At 36.9% G+C, this 23,329-nt stretch overlaps 3 protein-coding genes and 1 non-coding gene across 5 annotated transcripts; 3 read left to right on the forward strand and 1 right to left on the reverse strand.

The window, feature by feature from the left end:
- Nucleotides 1-855: 855 nt before the first annotated feature.
- LOC122314727 (REF/SRPP-like protein At3g05500) lies at nt 856-2,638 on the forward strand. Its single transcript, XM_043130291.1, has 3 exons — nt 856-1,186; nt 1,333-1,563; nt 1,961-2,638. Exons 1-3 carry the CDS (start codon nt 1,151-1,153, stop codon nt 2,450-2,452), a joined length of 759 nt encoding a protein of 252 aa, XP_042986225.1. The 5' UTR covers nt 856-1,150; the 3' UTR covers nt 2,453-2,638.
- Nucleotides 2,639-6,107: 3,469 nt separating this feature from the next.
- Nucleotides 6,108-11,684, forward strand: LOC122317135 (tafazzin). Its single transcript, XM_043134068.1, has 8 exons — nt 6,108-6,314; nt 6,411-6,627; nt 7,629-7,747; nt 7,864-7,929; nt 8,376-8,573; nt 10,087-10,205; nt 10,440-10,545; nt 10,797-11,684. The coding sequence occupies exons 2-8, from the start codon at nt 6,411-6,413 to the stop codon at nt 11,334-11,336; spliced, it is 1,365 nt and encodes a 454-aa protein (XP_042990002.1). The 5' UTR covers nt 6,108-6,314; the 3' UTR covers nt 11,337-11,684.
- A 1,636-nt stretch (nt 11,685-13,320) lies between these two features.
- LOC122317301 (F-actin-capping protein subunit alpha) lies at nt 13,321-17,632 on the forward strand. 2 transcript variants are annotated; one of them, XM_043134301.1, is made up of 10 exons: nt 13,321-13,640; nt 13,871-13,986; nt 14,405-14,494; nt 14,957-15,021; nt 15,128-15,289; nt 15,455-15,533; nt 15,671-15,784; nt 16,409-16,483; nt 16,564-16,599; nt 17,282-17,632. In XM_043134301.1, exons 1-10 carry the CDS (start codon nt 13,535-13,537, stop codon nt 17,387-17,389), a joined length of 951 nt encoding a protein of 316 aa, XP_042990235.1. In that variant the 5' UTR covers nt 13,321-13,534; the 3' UTR covers nt 17,390-17,632. The 2 variants fall into 2 exon arrangements, with proteins under 2 accessions (XP_042990235.1, XP_042990236.1); XM_043134302.1 differs by having other exon boundaries at nt 13,327-13,640; nt 15,671-15,748.
- Nucleotides 17,633-18,533: 901 nt separating this feature from the next.
- TRNAE-UUC lies at nt 18,534-18,605 on the reverse strand. The gene has a single exon. It is a non-coding gene; the product is annotated as a tRNA-Glu (tRNA).
- Nucleotides 18,606-23,329: the final 4,724 nt, after the last annotated feature.

The raw sequence follows: 23,329 nt of genomic DNA on the forward strand, positions 1-23,329 counted from the left end.
TGAATAAAAGGTCCGTATCAAGCCATTTATAATGTAAAAGCACAAATTGATAACACAATTAGAGTTTATTAGAATTATTATAATTTATAAAGTTAAGCTCCATTTAATTAATTAATAAGGAACAAATTTGAGATTTCCCCTACCATACTCAATGGGTATCAGGATGAGTCTCTCTCCTCAATAATACAACCATGCATATTTTAAATAGTATTTATTTATTGAAAATTTTAATATACCATACTATCATCCCAATGACAATAAATGTGTCACATCTTACTGAATATAATGAAAATAAAATGAAATCTTATTTATTTACTTGAAAATTGCAACTGTAATTTTGACAATTATATTTTCAAAACAATTAACTTTGACAAGTGAAATGTTCAAAACACCCTCGTTCTATGCTTTTATGAATTTTGATCTTTGTATTTCGAAAATTGATTGATTTTATATCTTTTCCTTTATTAAAAAAGAGTTTTATTACGTATAAATAAAGTCACCTACTAATCTGTATATCAATACTAATTCATTCAGATTTAAAATTTAAATTAATATTATTTTTAATAAAATTTACTTTTTAATTAAATTATATTAATTATATATTAATTAAATTAATATATAATTATATTCATAGCTAGATTTTTTTATTAGAAAAATCATCTTTATTCCAAAGCAAACAAGCACGCGAGTAGCACAATTAGCATCCAAACAGCACAAACTCAACTTGCCAAATCCAAGCCCACTCAATTTATTCCTTCTGGAACAACCCGCGCGTGTATTTTCCGTCGGTCTAACCAGCAAGGAAACTTAATATCGAAGTTTTCGGGTTTTTTTTATTTGTTCCTTTCAACTGCTGAGCGTTGACGGTACTCAGGACCATGCATTTAACAAATGACGGAGAGAAACGCGTTGCTTCGCCGTATCAAACACCGACTTTACCACTCTGCTCGCTCGTCCGTTCCCACCGATATTCCTGCCTATTTCTACAGTCACCACAGATTTTTTCGTCTCTCCTATAAAAACCCACCCTTCGTCCTCTACGTTATCAATTCACATTTCTAATCTCTCTATTGATTTCCCTTTCGCTCGCGGAGAAAACTCGATTCAATTTCCTGATTTAAGGTTCATCTTTCTCATTCGTTCATAGATCATGGCTGAAGGAGATTTCAGATCGCAGGATGGCATGGTACGGACATCTACAATTCAAATTCATAATACTCTTCATTCTTTTGCTTTTGTTTTATTTTTGCTGGGAATAGCAGATTTTAATTTTCATACTTTCATAAAAGGAGAAGTTATGTTTATTTTTCCCTTTGATTTTTGTGGTGGAAGACAAGGGAGGAGGAGGAGCAGATGCGGCTGAAGTACCTGGAATTCGTGCAGGTGGCTACAATTCACGCTGCGCTGTGCTTCTCGAGCCTCTACTGTTACGCCAAGGGCAAGTCCGGCCCTCTGAAGCCCGGCGTTGAGACCGTGGAGGGCACCGTCAAGAACGTCGTTGGACCTGTCTACGACAAGTTCCACGACGTTCCCGTCGAGGTTCTCAAGTACGTCGACCGCAAGGTGAGCACCTTTTTTTTTTTTTTTTTTTTTTTATTTTATTTGATAAGCGACCGCAAGGTGAGCACCTATGTCATACTGCTGCTTTTATCCAATTAATTTGCTTATTTGTCCGCGATATCGTCACCATTTTCAATAAGAAAACCCTCAAAATGGAATTCAGAAGCCTCCCATTATTAATTGTTGATTTCGAGATTCTATCTTGCCTCGTAACAATTAAGAGCTTGTTTACATGGTCAAGAAAATGCACACGATCTGCTATCTTTATTGCATGTGAGACTGCATTTTCTAATTGTTAAGAGCCTATGAGGAATCCCATTTCTGGCACCTTGCAATCAGCATTCTGCATTTCCTCAGTTGAATATTTATGATTTTTTCTATATTTTTCTCATCATTGCAGGTGGATGCATCTGTGACTGAATTGGACCGCCGTGTGCCCCCAATTATCAAGCAAGCTTCTTCCCAGGCATTCTCAGCTGCTCAGAGTGCCCCCGTGGTAGCTCGAGCTGTTGCTTCCGAAGTTAAGCGTGCTGGGGTGGTGGACACTGCCTCGGGAATTGCCAAATCTGTTTACACCAAGTGCGAGCCAACAGCCAAGGATCTCTATTCCAAGTACGAACCCAAGGCGGAGCAGTGTGCAGTGTCGGCTTGGCGCAAGCTCAATCAGCTCCCTCTCTTCCCGCAGGTGGCTCAAGTTGTTGTCCCAACCGCAGCATATTGTACAGAGAAGTACAACCAAACGGTGCGCGACACTGCAGAGAAAGGGTATAAGGTTTCTTCTTATCTGCCCTTGGTCCCTACAGAAAAGATTGCCAAGGTTTTCAGCGGTGATGGTGCTGAATCAGAGCCTTTGGTTTCCGGTGGAAATGAAGCAGCTGTGGCAGCCCATTGATGGTTTTGTTCTTCGGTGACTTTTGTTTGCTTTAGGTTTTGTGATGATAATATAATATCACGTGCGAAACCAGATCATGATGGTTTGTTCACGGATTTCAATCCTTTTTCATGTTCTCGTTTTAGGATAGCACGTGTTGAAGATGAAGTATATTCTTTATAATTTGAAAAATATTACTTAAAATCATATATCCGATTCATAATTTTAGTCCTTTTCATCACATTTTGTATCGGTGATTCGGTAGTGTAAAAGAAGTGGTCACCATAACACTGCATTTGACATTTTCGACAAAAAACAAAGAAGCCATTATTTGTGCAGTTGAAACATAATAGGAAAACCACCTCGTATGGCCATCTCAAATTAAGGTACTGTTTGTACATATAAAATTTTGATAGCAAACATAAAATTTTGGTATCATCATTATAGTTTTCTTAAATTTTTATATAAAATATAATAAATAATTTAACTTTTTTTTTATTTTTTTAAATTTTAAAATAATAATAATATTAAAATATAACATTTTAATATTTAATTTTAAAATTCAAAATTTTGTTAGGAGAATTCTTCAGTAGACAGAAGTTTCATAATAGCATGAGACCAGAGTTTTCTTAAATTCTTCGTCAGAGACAGCCGGCAGGGTTGAAGACATGATCATCCACTTTTCTATTGGCGTTATTGGGAGTTGAAAGAGATGCTGTCTTTTGACCTCGGCTACAGCAGAAAATGAAATTTGGAACAGGCCATATTCTTGAGCTCTCGTACATCCACGAGCAGATGTATATGGTACAGAGTATGAAGAGTCAATTCATTTCCCTACTTAAATCATCCTCAGCTGTCAGTTTTTTTTTTCCCCTTTCGTAGTTTGTTCATGAGGTTTCGTGGTCGTTATGCTGAGGAGTGGATATTCTATTTCATTTGTTAATTGTTCATCAAGTGTTTCTCCTTGGTACATCAAGCTGAAGGAGTGAACATGCCATGATGGATTCAATTTTGACCCATGTTCCCTTTGTTTTCTGCTAGTATTTTTTTGATCGAAGCATGCGATTTTCTCAATTTTAAATCATTTATATCGTGAATGGTTACATACTTGGATGAGCTAGGATAATATTTTGGCTTCCAGTAATGTGGAATACAATTTTAGAATGTATAAGTTTCGTACACTTTTTTTTTATATGAGATCTATTATTAAAAAAATGATTTCACCACTTGAGTCCCAAATTTTTTCACTTTTTTAAATAAAGTTTGCATAATTTAATCATTCTAAAACTATAAATATCATTTCTTATGAAACTCTATAGCGTGTTAATCTTGCACACTACATTGTTAGATTTGATTTATTTTGAAAACAAGCACAACTTTTTTCATGTAACAAACTTAAAAAAAAAAAAAAAAAAAAGGCTTCTTACAATGTAGTCAAGAGCTAGCTTGGGAACACATTATTCTCATATATTTTCTTTTTAAACATTACTTAAATTTAAAACACTTCTCAATTTCAATTTTTTAATTTTTTTTATCTAATGATTATCTAATCATTACAACTTTCTTAAACTTCCAAACAAAACACAAAAAATAAAACCTATTTTTCAGATTTCAAACTAAAAATTATATTCAAATAATATTTTTATTGATCTTTTTATCTCTTCTTTACCAAAACCCAATAAAAAGAAATATTATAGCCACCAAGATATCTCACAAAAGTAAATCTACAGTATATCGTATCAATCCATGTCGATTTGTAGATTTACTTTTGTAAAATCTTTTTGTGGCCAAAACATTTCTACCTAATAAAATATTTTAACTCAAGTTATTTAGTATTATTCACAAATATTTGAGATATTCTTAGGGTCCAAACGAGCCCTAAATCTCAGGCTAAAGTGAGAGCAAAATTAACGGATCAAGGTTGAAAGAATAATTCTATTTGAATTCTATCTACGTGACATAATTTGATTTGAAAGATAGTTTTTAAAATATCAGTATTATACATTAAATTATATCATATAAATAGTGTGTGGCGTAAAGGTTTATAAATAGTAATACTCTTTCTAAAATCTCCTATTCAACATGTTGGGGGTAAATATACGAGACTTATTATAGTATTCCAAGCTCAATCCATTGGGTAGTCCTCAACAAAAGTAGGAAAAAATTGGGAGTAAAAAATAAATAAAAAGCTGATTGAGGAAAGTAAGTTAGACAATTAAGAAAAATGAAAAGTGGCATAAAGCTAAACTTCTCACCAACCACTAATCTCGGGCTTCAATAAAATGGATTTGAGATCTTAAGAAAGAGGAATGACTAGGCAACTCCTAGGAGAACACAATGATATTCTTCAACCTCATTAGAGGGTGTCATTTTTATTTCTCTAGGATAAATGAGTCTTCAATCTTTATTGTATAGAGAGATATAAGAGAATGTAAAATACTCTTATCATAATAAATTTGTCCTCCAAAAGATCCATTAACGTAAGTCTTTATGTAGAACCATATGAATATGTATCTCATTATCAATTTTATATTTCATATATTCTTTTTTTATTTACTATTATGGATATATTTACGAGTACCATATCGGTATCCTGTGGGCTTCAGAAGACACTAATTGAGACTCAGATCATTACGATAAATCGAGAATGACTATTTATCTAATTCCAACTTGTTGGACGGTTTTATGCTTCAACATAGCAATTCGAGTACGGGCTGAGAAAGTCCCAATATTAAATAGATGACCCCTGTGGAATCCACAATTCTCTCTCTTGCATCCCGAATTAAATTGATTGCAATCCGAGCACGACATTGCAAGAGACTTGAATATGAGGCTGATCTTACATCTTAAAACTTTCTTTACATAATTGAAGTTTTTAGCACTTATTAACTAATGTTAAGCGCTAGAATCACAAATAGATTTTATAAAATTATATTTATAAATTAACGTGATTTTATAAAACATATTATATTTACTTTATAATAAAAATAATTTTATAATTTAATGTATTACATCAAGCTATTTTAATTTATAGAAAAATGTTTTATATTCCAATGATCCCTAAAACAATGGATTTCGGTACAATTTTTTTAAAATTAATAAGTAAGGAAGTGTTTTTAAATAATTTTATAAATTTTTTCAAAAATACTATTTAAGAATATAAAAAAAATGTATTTAACTATTTCAAAAGAATTTGTCGGATGGATTTATCACGACTCTAATTTATAAATTTATTTTTATAAAATATTAATGGTAACATTTCTATTAAGTAATTATTAATTAGATAATCTCTCCTAACATATGATGCCTCTTGTTATCCCTTACAGTGTCGTGTCATTAAAAAATTAATAATTATGAGGAATGCTACACATCATCCCACACCACACACTTTATATATTAAAATATTATTTTTTATTTTTTTATTTTTTTATTTCATTTTATTCTTATTAAACTAATTAAATTATTCTATTTATCATCTACACACTACATATTTATTATAGAAAAAATGAAAAAAAAATTAAAATAAATATAGTGAGTGAAGTGTGAGGATGACAAGAAGAATTTTCCAATAATTATATAAAGAGGATAATCGATCCATGACCATGAAATTATGTAATTTATGTAATAAATGTGAATCGTATATTAACCAATCCAAGATTCAAGTAAAGAACACCGAGTACTACTTGGCCACGACGAATCCAAGCCCCGAAGCACACAGCCGGCAGGGCGTAAACCCTATATAAGGCCAAAACCCTTCGGACTCTCTTTCCTCTTTCTTCTCTCTACACTCGCGCTTCACCCTTCTCCTCCCTTTCCCTCATTGCCACTGTCCGTTGCCCCCCTCTATTCTCTCTCATACTCAGAATTCCCTCTGCAACTTTCCGTAACTTTCTGAATATCTCGATCGCTTCCTGGGTTCTTTACAGCTTTCTGTTTGATCTTAATACTCTTGCGTTTTTGGATTGGAATCCTGTTGCAGATGATAGAGCGAGCGGATCTGTGGAAGAGCAATGCCCAAGCGCTTTCGCTTCGGCTTCGGGACCGCTTCAGAGTGGCCGTGGACCGGCATCGCCGCAAGCAACCGATTTTCTCTGGCGATGGTTACTTCTCCTCCACATTCGATCGCTTGCTCCGCCGCTTCCGCGATTTCCGCAGGGATTCCTTGCCTTCTTCCCCCACTTTCTATCGGAAAAGAGGTTTGCTTTTTAGCTTCTATCTTTGTTTCAATTTTTTGAATTCTTTATTATACTAGAATGATATATATGTATACAATCTGGGTACCATAGGTTGCTACTGTTTCTTTTGTTTTGATTTTGTAGCATTTTTATTTAATCTTGTTTACAGAGGCGCGGGATTCGCTTTTGCCTTTGCCATTTTTGTTTTCGGTTTGAGTCGTGTCAGACTCGTGTAAGTTAGATAATGATTGAATGCGATTTTATCAATACGTTGCTGATAATCGTTCTTATAAGTAACATGTTGGTAATAAAATTGATGCGTGGGTAACGTGTCCAGTGTTAAACTAGGTGGCTAGAGGTTTATTCTTAAGCTTTCAACACTACGATTTTTGGATTTTCTGGTGTAGCTTTTCACCAGACGCCCAAGTTTTACACCGAGGTTCTCAGTTTGAGCGGGTCTCAATTTCCACTTGGCTTGCATTTGGCTTTGTGCCTTGAGACTCTGTTTTGGTTGGGAATCCCCTATTTGGCGAAGCTGTGTGTTTAGGGTTGTATCTTTGTCCTTAAGGATAGGGTGTTGGCTGTCTATGTGCTCTCATGAGAATACCCTGATCTCTCTTCTAGTGAGCTCTACCTCCATTAGGAGCAGCGTGAAAGATAAATAATAAGATTACATCTCATTATAAATTACATATCAAACACCTTTTACTCGTGCAATTTCAGCCAAACGGTTTGAGTCAAGCTTACATTTTCTGATCAACGTTTGTGATACTTCTGATCGAGCACTTTTTAGAGAAGAAGAATACTATAAATTTGATCAATGTGAGGGTTCCAGAATTAGTACTCTTATTCAGGGTCGTTAACTCCTGTATCTAGTGATTAGTTATTTGTTTTATTATTGCATCAAACTTTTGCAAAACAGAGTATTCACCAGAGATCACTGGAAGGGAACCTTCTCTTAACCTTTCCAATTCCAAAATTAACATGTCTAGATTCTGAATTGTGACATTATTTCACCACAGTGGGTAAAGACTTCAATGCTGAAGAAGAGTCTGTCATTCTTCGCATGCTTCAAGCTGTGGCTGTTCCAGTTCTCGGTAATGCTTGTCATGTGTTTATGAATGGCTTGAATCACGTTCAGGTGTGTGAATGTGTGGCGTTCACAATTTCATTCTGCTCCTCAAGCCATTATTTCCCTTCTTCCATTGGATTTTTAGTGCGCGCCAGAATTGATTTGGGTTTTTGTTGGTTTTGCAGGTTTATGGTTTAGAAAAATTGCACGATGCATTACTTCGTAGGCCAAAGGACAAGTCTCTTATTACAGTATGAACTTTCATCTAATTTTATGGTTTTGATTTAAAAGATGTGTTTGCAAAGTTTTTCTCAAACCCTTTTGCAACTTTGGATTATGTTAACTTCTAACTTCCATCTCAAATTTTCTGCATTTTTTCTTTGGTGTATTTGGAGTGAAAGAAATGATAGACTTTTTGAGGATCAAGAGCGTTGCATAGAAGAGTTTAGGAGGTTTTTTTGGAAGACTTTATTTATGTGGGCCATCGCTCTAGAGCTGAATGGTCTCAGTTTCCAAGATTTCCTTGTATCAGTTACTAGATCCTAAATAGGTGTATTCACATGTATACCTCCAGTGTACCTGGAATATGCTTATTAATAAAATTTCTTATTACTTATCAAAAAAAAAAATTCTGCATTTTTATCATGGGATAATTGTGTGGTTGTAGTGAAGGATTTTTTATTATTGCTTGTTTCAGGTTAGCAATCATGTTGCTTCTATGGATGATCCACTTGTTATTGCTGCACTGCTTCCTCCACATGTTCTTTTGGATGCTCAGAACTTGAGATGGACGCTTTGTGCCACTGATCGATGTTTTAGCAATCCTGTGTTTTCTGCATTCTTTAGATCTGTCAAAGTCTTGCCAGTTGCTCGTGGTGATGGTATTTATCAAAAGGTATTTTTATTTGAAGTTAGGGTCTTTAAGGAGATCATCAAGGCAATTTTGTTTATAATATTTGTTTTTGTTTCTTTCTTCAACTCAATGATGTACGATGAGGTTATAGAATAATATGTGCTATCCTAGATAAGAACTGAGTTTTTCCTTCGCTAGGTGTGTATTTGGGTGCATGCACATATAACAGTATGAGTAACTCATTTTTATGCTCGTTGATTGTAACGCTCCAATAGAAGGCCCAAACAACATGGCCTATACTCCAAAAAGACTAGTCAATGATACAATTGGAGGCTCACTGAAACCTTATAAAGAGCAAGAACTTCTCATTCTGAAGTAATGTGAGATCTCATACACCACCTATCCTTTGTAATACCCCATATGATATGGATATGGGTAGGTGGTGTATGGGATCCCACATTGCTTGGGAAGGAAAAGTTTGTGCTCTTTATAAGGTTCCAATGGGGCTCCAATTGTATCATTGACTAGTCCTTTTGGAGTATAGACCATGTGGTTTGGGCCTTCCATTGGAGCGTTATAAATGGTATGGGATCCCACATTACTTGGGAAGGAAAAGTTTGTGCTCTTTATACGGTTCCAATGGGGCTCCAATTGTATCATTGACTAGTCCTTTTGGAGTATAGGCCATGTGGTTTGGGCCTTCCATTGGGGCGTTACATCCTTATTCTTATCATATGGGATTATAGAATAATATATGTTGTCCTAGATAAGAACCGAGTTTATCCTCCTCTGGGTGTGTATCTGGGTGTATGCACATATAACAATATTAATTACTCATCTTTGTGCTCAATGACACCCTCGGAACCTTTGGCATGTATAGCATTGATGTTTGGCTTTTTCCTGGTGGAATTCTTTTAAGGCCTTGTTTCGATAGCTATATCAACCCATCTCATCTCATCTCATTTCAAAATTTCTCATCTAATTTCCTTCCCATATATCACTCAAACACAAACACTTTTCAATTTTAAATTTTCAATTTTTTCATCCAGTCATTACCTAATCATTACAACTTTCTCAAATTTCTAATTTAACTTTTTTAAATTTCAAAACAAAAATATTTAAAAATTATATTCTAACATTATTTTAATTTTGTAATATTTTTACTCAAATTTTTCTCCCTCATTTCCCAAAATTCAATAAAACATCTTAACTCAAGCCATTTAACTACTATTCACAAATCATTTCACTACTATTCGTAAATTTCTCATCTCATCCCAACATTCAAATGAGGCCTAAGATCATATGTATTTGAATGACACCAATGCAGTTTGTTGTTTGTAAGAAGAGTGTCCTCTAACTCCATTGAAATTTAGATGAATATATATTTGAAATATTGTTTTGTCTATATTTATCGAATGCCAATTAATGTTTTCATACTTTACGTATTTTATGTGAATTCAGGGTTTTTATGCTTTAGTTTTAATCTTTTTTTCTTCTAATGTTGAACTATGTGTTAAATATTCCCATCTTCTCATTGTGCTTTCAACTACCACAGGGTATGGATATGGCAATTGCAAAACTGAATCGCGGTGGGTGGGTTCACATCTTCCCAGAAGGTAGCCGTTCTCGGGATGATGGGAAAACTGTGAGGTCTTCCAAGAGAGGCGTTGGAAGGTAGGGTCAAGTGGCTATCACATATATAATCTCTCTCTCTCTCTCTCACCCACCCACACATACACCCACACACACCCCAGTCTTTCACCCATAAAAAAAGATATATGCCAATCTTTCTTGTTTTTGGTACGTTTTGGCACTCAGATTGCGGCCCTTGCCAGTTACAAAGTTTATTTGTTATTTTATTTTCATTGAAGGATGGGTATTTACTATTCTACCTTCATACCTGAACAGGTTGGTACTGGATGCAGACAATATTCCCATGGTTATTCCATTTGTACATACTGGGATGCATGAGATCATGCCTTTAGGAGCCAGCATCCCAAGAATTGGAAAGACAGTAAGTTGGTCTAGCCAGTCATCTTCTTGTTAGTGTAAGTTACTAAGAAACTGAACTGAACTAAGGAACGCCACTACTTGTCAATAAGTAGTACTTTGATACACTATAATGGGCCAAGCTGGAATTGAGACTTTTTTTACTGTTTTTCCTCGATCTCCTGTTGGTATTATCGTGGCTACGAGATGCCATTTGAATAATACTAACTGCAGCCACTATTTTGGCTTACCATTTCGTGTATTCTGCATATGTAGGTGACAGTAGTTGTTGGAGACCCAATCCATTTTGATGATTTGCTTAACATGGAAGATGCTCATGTATCAAGAGGGAAATTATACGATGATGTTTCCTCAAGAATTGGTCATCGTTTACGTCAATTGAAAGTTCAAGTTGACAGATTAGCACTTGAACAAGCAAACCAAATACACAATCATCCTGTCCAAAGCTCAGAACAGACAGCTGGGATTTTGCAGCACGTTGACTGGGAATTGTTTGGGATTGGAAGCTATTTTTCTACCAAAGATGATTCTTCATCCATGCAAGAATCACAGATTCAACTAAAGCTGGATGATAACTATACTCCAGGGCCTGCATCTTCACTTGGGCAGACAAAAAGCGATAGTGATTCTCAAGAGCTTGGTTCTCGCAATTGGTATTTCAGGATGGGACTCTCCAATGAAGGTGGAATTGTGTCCAGAATACGTGGTTATATGGATCCGACCGAGATAATGAGTTTCGCAGCCAGAGGCCTATTTATGAATCTAAGATCGAAGGAAATTTGTGCTAGCTGTTGAGAGGTTGGACTCGTTAAGGCATGGAACAATTTCTGGAAGCTTATGTGTTCCGGCAGCGGAACTACTACAAACAAAACATGGTTTTGAGGGTGTTGCATCCTGAATTCAATGTAAATACCTAAATAAATCATGTTCCGGTTGGGGAATGAGCGATATTGAGGCATTGCTAGACGCTAGTTGCCTCGTTCCCCCATTTTCTTTTTAAATGGTTTTCTGGGTTTTACTAGGAAAATTATCAGCTAGTTTGAGAGTTCGGATGTCATGGTATTCTCAAACTATCATAATATACTAAGACATTATAATTAATTCATTTTTAATGACATGTCATCCTATGATAAATTGGGAGTATCATGTGTCACTCCGGAATTATCTAATAGTTCCTCTATACTAATGAATGAATTAGACTATTTTGAAGCATATAATGGGAGGAAATAGGCAATGCAAAGGAAGCCGAAAATGTATTCGTGGACCCATAATGTTCCAATGATTGGGTGCGATTATATTTTCATGCGCTGTACATGTCCTAAGGTCAGTAGTTGCTATGTCATTAATGAAAGGGCACTGCTGGACAGGAGTATCATCCTCCAGTCATCTTCGTGACGTGACACACTCTCATGGAAGAGAACTTTTTTATTATTATTTTAATTTATCGTACTCATTCACGAAAGGAATGGCTCGATGATGACATATTTCAAGAGAATAAATAGATCTATTATTGTTAAAGTATTTGTAAAAAGAAAAAATTTATTTATCATTATCTGTATTATTTTTTTTTAATATCTCTTTACATGATATCAAATAATTAATTTATAAATAAAATATAACAAATTAATATTACCTCGTAAGATGTTTGGAGGGCTGAATAGGCTCTCACAAAGGCAGGATTAAGCCCACGGTCACGAGAGCCCATGGGTCACCTATTGCTAATTAATGATGTAATGGATGGAATTGTCATCTGCATGATATGTGCCCATGAAACTCTTCAAAAGATATTAGCTTCAACAAACCGTTCATTTGGCTTAAATCAGAGGAGATCACATGGTGAGAAAAATTCCATTAGACGAGCGACCAACCTGATTAAATAAAGGTCAAAATGCATTAGAATGGAATAAAACTGCTACAAAGGAGCCCACCAGGCATGGCCTTCGAGCCTGACCCTATAAGAGGAAGGGCAAGAGAGGCCCAAAGGAGTAGTTTAGCTCCAATAATGCAGGCATGTAAGATACTCAAATAAATATATGAATGCAGGATGACGCACCAACAAATAGGGATCCATGCCGCATTAAATGGCTAGATTCAGGGTTAGTGCGATGCAGACCACGACAAGCATGTCCTTGACTGGGATGACTGTGATGAGCCTAGCCACTATAAATGACTTGGTATTCGAAATCAAGAGTAGGGCAACCCGACAAGAGGACATGTCCTTGACAGGATATCCACAAAGGACCGCACCCCATTGAATGCCTCGAACAGGTACAATAGAGGACACGAGCTTGAGCGGCCGAATTAAATGTGGCAACATGGCGCCATGTATAAGAAACAGACACCACAGGCATTGGGAAGAAGTGACAACTAAATCCTAAGATCAGGATATAAGGAAGAGGGACTTGACAATTTTTTCAATAACAAAACGGACTGACTTAAGCATCGGAGTTGTCTCTAAACACCCCGACTTCCTCTTTATTCTCTAATTGCAATTTAGCCCGCAGAGGTTGTCAACACTACGAAACACATGCAACAATGATAATAGAAAAAATGATGGGGAAAATTATGAAGTGTTTCAAGAATGCTAATAAAATTAATTTTATATGTTCCACTTTATAATAGAAATATTTGGTATTATCAGCTTTTATTATAATAGAAACATAAAATCTAGCCCGTTTATTTGCTCAAGACGGTTGACCGATCTAAGGGATAATATGGTCGCCAAGATTGACCTAGTTGTTCTATTGAACCAGCCCCACCAATCGAAGGCAATTGCCCTTTACAGATCATACACGCGGTGGGAGCTTAGCAGAGTAACCACCGCAATACATTTGATCTCGTCCGTCCCAGTGTTAGTGGGCCGAACATCACTAGACGGTGCGGATCAATTCGTGATCTTCTTCTTCCTACGCTCTTCAAACAATAATTCCCTTTCAAAATATCCCACACTCACAGTGTCCTTCTCAAAATTCGAGAGAGAGACAGAGATAGGAATGGCGGACGTAGAAGAAGCAGAGCTCAGTGACAAGCAGAAAAAAGAAATAGCGAAATGGTTCCTTCTCAACTCTCCTGCTGGTGAAATCCAATACGTTTCCAAAGGTAATGCTCTCTCTCTCTCTCTCTCTCTCTCTCTCTCTCTCTCTCTCTCTCTCTCTCCGTGTATTCTTTCTTTTTAATTTTAAATTCGCATCAACATTCCTCTTCTTTTGAAATACCCACTCGCTCCTCTACAGTTCCAGATTTGCATTCGCTTTTTTTTTTTTTCTCTTTCTTTGATTTTTTCCCTTTTGGGATCGGTTAATTGATGCGCATTCTTAATGGTTTTTCAGATGTGAAAGCGATACTGAACGACGAAGAATTGTACAATGAGGCGGCTTCCGAGGCATTTCCCTTGTACAATAAATCTCAAATGATTTGCCTCGAAATGCCTGGCCGAATCGGCGATGTAAGTCGTCGAATCCTTATGGAGACTTTTCTTTTCAATCATGGGATGCATTACTTATTTGTTTTCAGTTGGTATAGAAATGCTTTGGGTAATAGAAATTTTAAGAGTTGCAAACTGAAGTTTTTGATTGTACGGATGGACTTACCCGATGAGTTTTCACAAAATGGCTATCATATTTTTCACTTCGCATCATCACAAACGCCCATATCAGTTTTTAACTGATCGATTGTAAATTTATAGTACGCCTAGAATTGGCATACCTCTTAAAAAGGTGTTATATAATAGATGAGGCTAAATAGTTAAAGAAATCGTATATGCCATTTGATTTTATCAAATCAAGCTCTTAAAATTTCTGTTCGGAATTACATTTAAAATCCAGACCCAATTTTGTTATATTTAATCGCTGCCATGGATGCAGGTGCTGGTTACTTCATTTGGCGAGCTCAAGGAGAATGAGTTTCTTGATCTTAGGACTGCTCAAGTTGCCATAGTTGATCACATTAAACAAGTAAATTTTTGTTATCTTGCATTATTTTTTTTCTATGGAGACGGCAGGACTTCTGCCAAAATACTAAGGCAATATTCAAACCTTTTGTTCTAACGCAAGGCAATGCTTAAACCTCCTTAAACCTCAATATACTCGGGCATTTTTTTCCTCTTCAGCATCGTCTTCTAGGGATTCCAATGTCAAATGTTCTATTCCCTGCATCTCTCAGTGAAGTACTCAGCAAGAGCATTATGTAATAGCAATGTGTTATAGCCAAATCTCTTCCCTGTATCTGAGTGCAAGTACTCAGCAAGAGCATTATGCTTATTGTCTCAAATACTCATGTTTGCGAGAAGTTGGTGTGTCTTGCTGAAGTGTATAATTTGCATGCTATCCCTCCTCTCCCCCTTCCTTTTATTTTGTCAAGTTTTCTTCTCTAACCGTTACACCTATTAGTTTACAATAATGTGGCGAGCTGTTCAGGTTTGTACAGGGTTGAGACCTGCTCTGGATGATGAACTTCCATCCCCATATGTAGAGGAATTCAGGTATGCTCTGTAATTCTCATGGTTATTGTTTTTTTCTATATGAATCTATCTTCTGTTAAAGCTATATAGATTCTATTGCCAATGATGTTCCTTTCTTTCTCGATAGATGTTCTCTGGATGCCGAAATACTGAAATATGTTGGTGAAGCTTATCCTAAAGGTGTCTGCTCAGTGTACTGTACAAAAGGAAAAGATGTGGAGGGCCCAGGTTCTGATTTTGATCTTGTAGTGGTGATTTCTGCTGCCAGACTTAGTCCACAGAATTTCTGGTGTGTGAAAATTTTCGAATGACAATTTAAAACAATATTCTTTGGGGCATCATTTAGATAGGACATAACTACATTATGCTAACGCTTGGTTGTCCGTCTGTTTGCACCCTACCTTGTACCTCGTCCATAATAATATTTTTTAATGTTTATTGGCGTATTGTGTAGTAATGGAAGTTGGCGTTCAGTATGGAATATTGAGTTCAAGGATGTTGAACAAATACTGGAACTGAGAGGCAAATTGCAGGTATTTGTTTACAGCTGTTATGACTATTGTTTGCTCTTATTTCTTTTTCTAGGCAATTTGGACTGCGTTCATATATCTTGAGAGCATATAAAGCAACAATAAGGTAAATTTTCCTTGTCCTTTTCTTATGCTTTCAGGTGGGTGCCCATTATTTTGAAGAGGGAAATGTGCAATTAGATGCAAAACATGAATGCAAAGACACAACAGTATTTCAGGTTATCACAAACTTTTGTCTTTCAACAAGTAATTTTGTAAGTCATTATTTTTGCTGTTGCTTTTATTCTGCAAAAGCTTGAACTTGCCTGATTCATGAATGTCTTTTTTACTTATCATAGATGGTGAGGTCTTTTTCTTGACTTTTCTGAACATTAGTAAAAATCCTCATAATAAGAGTATTGCCCTGGTATCTTAATCTGAAGACATGCTGAGTATATGTGGATGTCGATGTTAAGAACATGGTGATTTGGCAGTGGTAATTGGTTATAACTTGGATGATTGAGTTGCCTAGTTTCATTCATTTCAATAAAGTTTCTTATTTCTCAAAAAAAAAAACTTGGATGGTTGAGTTGAGTTATCTAGCCCGCTTGCATTCCCCTGGTAATCTTTAAAGCCATGCTGGGAAAGAAGACTACTTCAAGTCTTGTTTGATCAAGTTTGCTTCTTACATTTGAACATGTTAGTGAGACCTTTTCCCCTGCTTTTAGAATGTTATAGTTATGGAGAATTTGTTTAAATAATTTTTAAGCACTTTAGAGCGGTTACTTTTGCTTTCCTTTTATCTTTTTGAATGATGCTGTGTTGCTATGCCCATTGTAATGATTTAATTTTCCCCTTTTTTTCATCCAATTCTTACGTTCATATATTTTTTTTTTCAGTCTCCCGATGACTGTGCAATTACCATAGCCAGCATTATTCGCCACCATGAGACAGAGTACTTGGCATCTCTTGAGGTCCTCAATTGGACTCTTTCTGTTGTTATGGTCGGTTCTCATTTTTCAGTAGTCCTTTACTAACGGTTATATATTGACAGGCATCCTATTCAAATTTGCCAGATACCACTTTCAAGGTATTCTTTCTCCCCTCAAATTTATTGTTAGATTAGTTCTCGTTTCTTAGCACACTTGTTAGAACATAGTTGGATAGTCCTCCGATCAGTGATGGCTCTCTTTTAGAGTGATTACTTTTTAGTTTTTACTTGTGTATTAACTTTTATCCTCTATCTGGTTCTTGGGAAATGAAAGAGGCAAAGAAAAGGAAATTGCTCAATTATGTAGGATTCTTTCAAAAGCTAAGACAAAAATAAAGGTTCTTTTAATATTTTTGTTTTGTTTGTAATACTTAAGAATTGAAATAAAAATTTAAATATGCTTTGTTTTGGACACGCGGTGCCAATAAAAAAATTCTTTAATTTTGCCAACAAATTGAACGGGTAGAAGTGCTTAAGCTGTCCATTGATCTGATGGGTGTATCAGGATCAGATGCACAGCCATGGCTGGACATATGCTTATCAACACTCAACAGTGACCTAGTTGTTGTGTAATTGAATGCGCCTTTTCCCTTGTAGTAACTATATAAAACCATCAGTTACTGAACATTCAATGTCTGCAGATCTTTAGTAGGTCTCGAGATAAGTAGAAAAATTGTTTGTTGCTTTTTTCTAACCATCCATCTGTCATTTTATTTCCAGAGCAGTCTGATTGTTATGACTACAACCTTATAAAAAAAAAATTGTTCTGACTGCAATGCAGGATCTCCGGAGGAAGCTTCCAGTTACTCGAACCCTATTTCCATGGCATAACACGTTGCAATTTAACCTGACAAGAGACCTTACAAAAGAACTTGGCATTGGAAAGTGAATACACCAAACCGAAATCAAGACCAATGTTTGCTGAAGGTGTGAGAGAGAGAGAGAGAGAGAGATTCCAATGACTTACTACCGTAACCCTATGTATTTCAAGTATGTGAATCCTCTTTAGAGCCGGCCGCCTTTGCAGGAAATGTTCTGTGCCATTAGAGTTTCTCTCCTCAGTTTTATGGCATTGTACTATACTGTTGATTCCAAGATCTGTATAGCAGGAAAGGATTGTGGTTTATTTCCATTTTCTAAAGCATGTGACGAAGCTGACTAGTTTGTGGATTGTACTTGTGCGAAAAGTGGCCCCAGTATGTGCAATTATTTTTGCCTAAAAGGTGAATGAAAATTGAGAGGGACACGAAAGAACCAATTCACCTCCTGTTAACAATAGGTTGTGGCGATTGAGTTCATGGGTTTTCGACTTGCTCATTTGATTTTTTAGGAAACAAAAATTAGTGTATCGTACTATCCACCTAATTGAAAGTTCATTGTATCTTATCCTATAATAAGTTCATAATTTGGAAAGGGAAAGCAGATGGCTCCATTCCACATCAGTGAACATGAATAATAAGTACACAAACAAGAAGACTAACAGAACGTTATCACGTCGACAAAGATGGATGCAAATGGCCGACATGTGGTATGAAGTCAAGGTCGATACCTACCATGACGAAGACTAGTTGCTTCTAGTTAAGGCCCTCGAAAACCCACGAACACAAATAGATCAAACCTAAAGCTTTGATGAATCCCAGCTTCAAATTAATGATAAATATCAGGCATTACGATTCAGATCAAAAACCTCAATTTCAAGTCAGATTACTAAGAAATGAGATGAAAGTCCATGGTGAGGATAGCTCATAAACCTTTGTTTCAATAACTTTTGTTCTCATCTAGTGTTCTCTTTCTCTTGGGAATGAAAACTAGCAGAAGATTTAGAAAAGAGCCGAAGGACGGCGAGCCAAAATTAAAAATTAAATATTTTTCTGGTAGATAATGTGGGAGAGGCTTTTTACACTGCAATGTGTTTGACGGGTTAATGAGCTTGTAAATAATTCTTTTATTTTAAGATTCTAAGATTTTTCTAAATCATTTTGCCTTTTTCGCTGTGACATAAACATATAGGCCAAATACAGAAAAATGCAAAATTCCGTTGCCGGGAATCGAACCCGGGTCTCCTGGGTGAAAGCCAGATATCCTAACCGCTGGACGACAACGGATTCATATGTGCCGAAGGCGCTAACTTATATCATAGCACAAATTGGCCGCTCTGCTCCATAGTCCATTCAGAAGTGCCATTTCGCAACCATGCTATTGGCTCTATGCAGCAAACATCCGCCATTGAGGTGATCTCTGACCTTCTTCACCCATCCCAACATGGCCAAATGCACATAAAACCCACCAATGCATGTGATCTTTTCAAAGATTATTGAGAAAGGTACAGATGCAAAGCCAAAACAAGTAATGAAGCAGCAAGGCAACGTGAGTGCGAAGGAGGAGACGACATAACCGAATGTCGTTATTGAAAGGAAAGTTATTGCGTGATTCTTACATGCATACGTACGAGTACCTAGTGCTATTTATAGATACAAAAGAATGAGGAAAATAAAACAAAAATATTTACAGCTCATTTCAACAGACTTATATTCCTCTATTTATGCATGGCACGTTCATCTGGTGGATCCTTCTTTCTGCAATTGTCTTCTTCTTGTAATCTTAACATCCCCCTGCAAGATGAAGAGTAAATGTTGATGACTCCCATCTTGGATAGTAGCCTATTGAACGTTGGAGAATGAAGAGATTTTGTAAGTAAATCAGCCAGTTGAGCGAAAGAGAAGACATGATTAGTAGTTGCTTGACCAGCTGAGATTTTCTCTCGGACAAGATGGCAGTCGAGTTCAATGTGCTTCGTCCGCTCATGAAATACGGGGTTCGCGGCGATGTGCATGGTAGCTAAGTTATTACAATACAAAGTAGCTGGAGCTATGATGAAAATACGCAAGTCATTGAGCAAATAACGAAGCCAGGTGAGTTCGCATACAGCTGCTGCCATGGCTCTATATTCGGATTCAGCAGATGATCTGGAGATGGTGTTCTATTTCTTCGACTTCCAGGAGACAAGGGAATGGCCAATGAACACACAAAATCCAGTGGTTGATCTACGTGTGTCTGGGCAGTTGGCCCAATTAGCATCTGAGTAAGCTATGCATTCCATCTTTGAACTGGCAGAGAAGAAGATGCCTTGCCCAGGTGTGCTTTTGACATACTTGAGAACCTTGATGACAGCATCGTAATGAGGGACTCTCGGTGTTGCCATGAATTGACTAAGTAAATTAACACCGTAACTTAAGTCTGGTAGTGTATTGGTTAGATAAAGAAGCTTACCAACCAATTTACGGTAGAGTGCACCTTCATCCTTTTTGAGTTTGATATTTGGCTCCCTGGGTAATGGAGAAGGCTTACATGCCAATAAGCCTGTTTCAGCCAATAAGCCTGCTGTGCTGGCAAAGTTGGATTCCAGCTTTTGAGCGTCCCACTTCCATGCCAAGAAAGTAGTTAAGTGAGCCGAGATTCTTTATTTTGAATTTTGTCTCCAGAAATTGCATCACAGCAGTGCTCGAAACAGTATCTAAACTCATTAGAATGATATCGTCAACATAGACGAGTAAAGCCACGAAGGAAGTGGGCGTGCTTTTTGTGAAGAGACTGTAATCTGCTTTGGATTGGGTGAACCCAAATTCGGCTAGAGAATTGACAAGCTTGATGTTCCATTGCCTGGATGCTTGCCGTAAGCCATAAAGACTTTTTTGTAAACGACAAACTTGGGTGGTTTTTGCTGCAAAATGGCCTGGAGGTGGCTTCATAAAGCTCTTCATTGAGATCACCATACAAAAATGCATTGTTAACATCTAGCTGTTGTAAGTCCCATCCTTTGATGGTAGCAATTGCTAGAAGACATCAAACAGAAACTAGTTTAGCAACGGGTGAAAATGTGTCATGGAAATCAATACCTTCACGTTGAGTAAACCCCTTAGCAACCAAGCGAGCCTTAGCTCGTTCTACTGTCCCGTCAGCTCTGAATTTGTATTTGTAAATCCATTTGCAAGTAATTGTTTTCCTGTTAGGAGGTAAGTCAACAATGGTCCAAGTCTCATTGAGCTCAAGGGCAGTAAGCTCTTGCTCCATTGCCTCACACCAAATTAAGTGTTTAATGGCTTGTGTGTATGTAGTAGGCTCGGTATGAAGAGATACTGAGGTGGTGAATGCTCGAAAATTGGGTGAAAGTGAAGCATAAGATTTATAGAAGAGATGGAAAATAATATGTTCAAACCTTGGTTGGAAGATGAAGCAGAAGCTGACGCCTTAGATGCTGACTGGGAGGTGTAAGTGCGGTGGCTTGTTGGCAATGGAAGTCACGGAGGTAAGCAGGTGCCCTTCGTGTGCGAGCTGATCTTTGTAGAGGTTGAAATTGAGGTTGAGGTTGAGGTTGAGGTACGGGTTCACTTTGTGAGGGTGTAGGTGTCTCGGCATGGTCTGTATGAGTGGAATTAAAAGGTGATGTGGTGGTGTTTAGTGGTGATTGAGTATCCTGAGAATGTGGTTGGTAAAAGGTGTAGGGGTCATAAGGTGAATGTGTTTGTTTCTCTGCGTGATCAGTATGAGTAGGATCAAATGGTGATGGAGTATTGTTTAAAGGTGATAGATTGTACTGAGAAGGAGGGGAGACAAAAATGTTGGTGTCTATGGATGTTTGAGGTGATGTAGACGTTGGTTTGTTGAGTGTTGTGTTTTGTTTGAGAGGAAAAATTTCTTCATGAAAAGTGACGTCTCGTGAAAAGAATATTTGGTTGGTGACAAGGTCAAGAACTTTGTATCCCTTGACACCATATGGGTATCCAAGGAACAAGCACTTACGTGCTCTTGGTTCAAATTTAGTGCGGGCATGAGAGAGGTAGAGGCAAAACATAAGCACCCGAATACCCTTAAATGTGAATAGGAAGGCTTGTTTTTGTAGAGGAGTTCAAATGGAGTTTTGTGGTTGAGAATTGGGGTGGGTGTTCTATTGATCAAATATATTGTTGTGGTAACAAAATCAGTCCAGTATTTTATGGCCAATCCGGATTGAAATTTAAGAGCCCTTGCTACATTAAGAATATGTTGGTGCTTGTGCTCCGCAAGAGCATTTTGTTGTGGAGTCGCGACACAAGTTAATTGGTGCAAGACTCCTTTAGAGTTGTAGAAAAAATGCATTTGAAATTCTGCACCATTGTCGGAGCAAATTACTTTTATTTGAGTTTTGAATTGGTTTTCGACTATTGAAAAAAAAAAAATTGAAGTGAGGTTCTTGCTTCAGATTTGGCCTTTAGGAGATAAATCCAAATGCATCTTATAAATTGATCTACAATAGTAAGAAAGTATTTAGCACCATTATATCCTTGAGTAGAATTGGGACCCCAAATGTCTACGAAAATGATATCGAATGGGTGATCAACTTTGTTTTCTGACTGAGTGAAAGGGAGTTTGTGTTGTTTGGCAAAATGACAAATATCACAAGAAAGTTTTGAATCAGCCGAGAGCTTAAAACTGGCGTTGCTAATGTCATGCAATATATGTTGAGTCATAGAACTATGACCAAGTCTATAATGCCATAACGTAAATGAATCAAACTTGGTGACTATAATATTGTTAATAGAAATTGGGGAAAATAAAGTGTGAAAGAAAGTGTGCAAAGTATTCGGGTTGGGTCTTGCAAGCTGAAGGTGATACAAGCCATCATGCACCTTCCCCACTCTAATCGTCATCCAAGATGAAAGGTCTTGGATATAACATGAATGTGAGAGGAAAATTAGACAACAATTGGAATTATTTGTCAATGATTTTGCTGAAATGAGATTGAAAGAAAAAGTAGGGACACATAATACATTTTGAAGAATTAATTGATCAGAGAGATGAACATCACCAATATATGTGGCGTTGGTGGTGGAGCCATTAGGGAGTTTGATTATTCTGGAAACTGAGGTGACATTTTGTGTGAAAAAATCTAGGCTACAGATCATGTGATCGGTAGCACCGGTGTCGATAATCCATGAATTTTTTAATGCATGGTCGTGTGTGTGTGTGGAGTTAGAGTATGAAATACTAGATACAGGGGAGGAGCTAGTGTGCACGTTATTGGCCGCAGGAGTGGTGGCTTCATTGTTTGATGATTTTAGCAAGGCAAGGAGTTGATTATACTGCTCTTGAGTAATATATGAGTCATGATTGACTTCTTCCTGTGCAAGAGATAGCTGGTTAACAGATGTTTTAACTTTAGCACTCTGTTTGTGACCAAGTGGGAACCCATTTAGCTTATAGCATTTTTCTTTGGTATGACCAGGTATACGACAGTGGGAGCACACAGGTAGTTGAGGATTGGCTTTGAAGCAGCGCTCCAAAGAGTGACCAGATATGTTGCAATGGGAGCAAAACAACCGATCTTTGCGAGCGTTCATCTGGTGACGATTATCTTGTCCTCGTGTGACCATCGTAAGGGGTGGAGACACGGAGTGAAGTTGCTAACGCCATTCTTCTTGTTGAACCAAGGAGAGAACCCGATTGAGGGCTAGAAGTGGATCATGTAAAAGAATTTGGGCGCTAACAAAGTCATATGAATCATCAAGTCCCATAAGAAACTGCATTATTTTGCTGCGATGGGTGTATTCCAGCAATATTTTGACAGAGCCACAAGTACATACCAGCATGGGCTCATAGATATCGAGCTCATCCCAGAAGCATTTGAGTTTATTGTAATATTGGCTGACTAAATTTGTATCTTGGGTGAGAGAGGAGATAGATTTTGTAAGTTGAAAAATGCGAGGAGCATTTTGAATAGAAAATCTTTCTCGAAAGTCATTCCAAACATTTGCAGCAATGTCGGCATGTGCGATGCTTGATCTATGTTTTG

This window comes from Carya illinoinensis, chromosome 7 (genome assembly GCF_018687715.1).
Source record: "Carya illinoinensis cultivar Pawnee chromosome 7, C.illinoinensisPawnee_v1, whole genome shotgun sequence".
Lineage (NCBI taxonomy): Eukaryota > Viridiplantae > Streptophyta > Magnoliopsida > Fagales > Juglandaceae > Carya > Carya illinoinensis.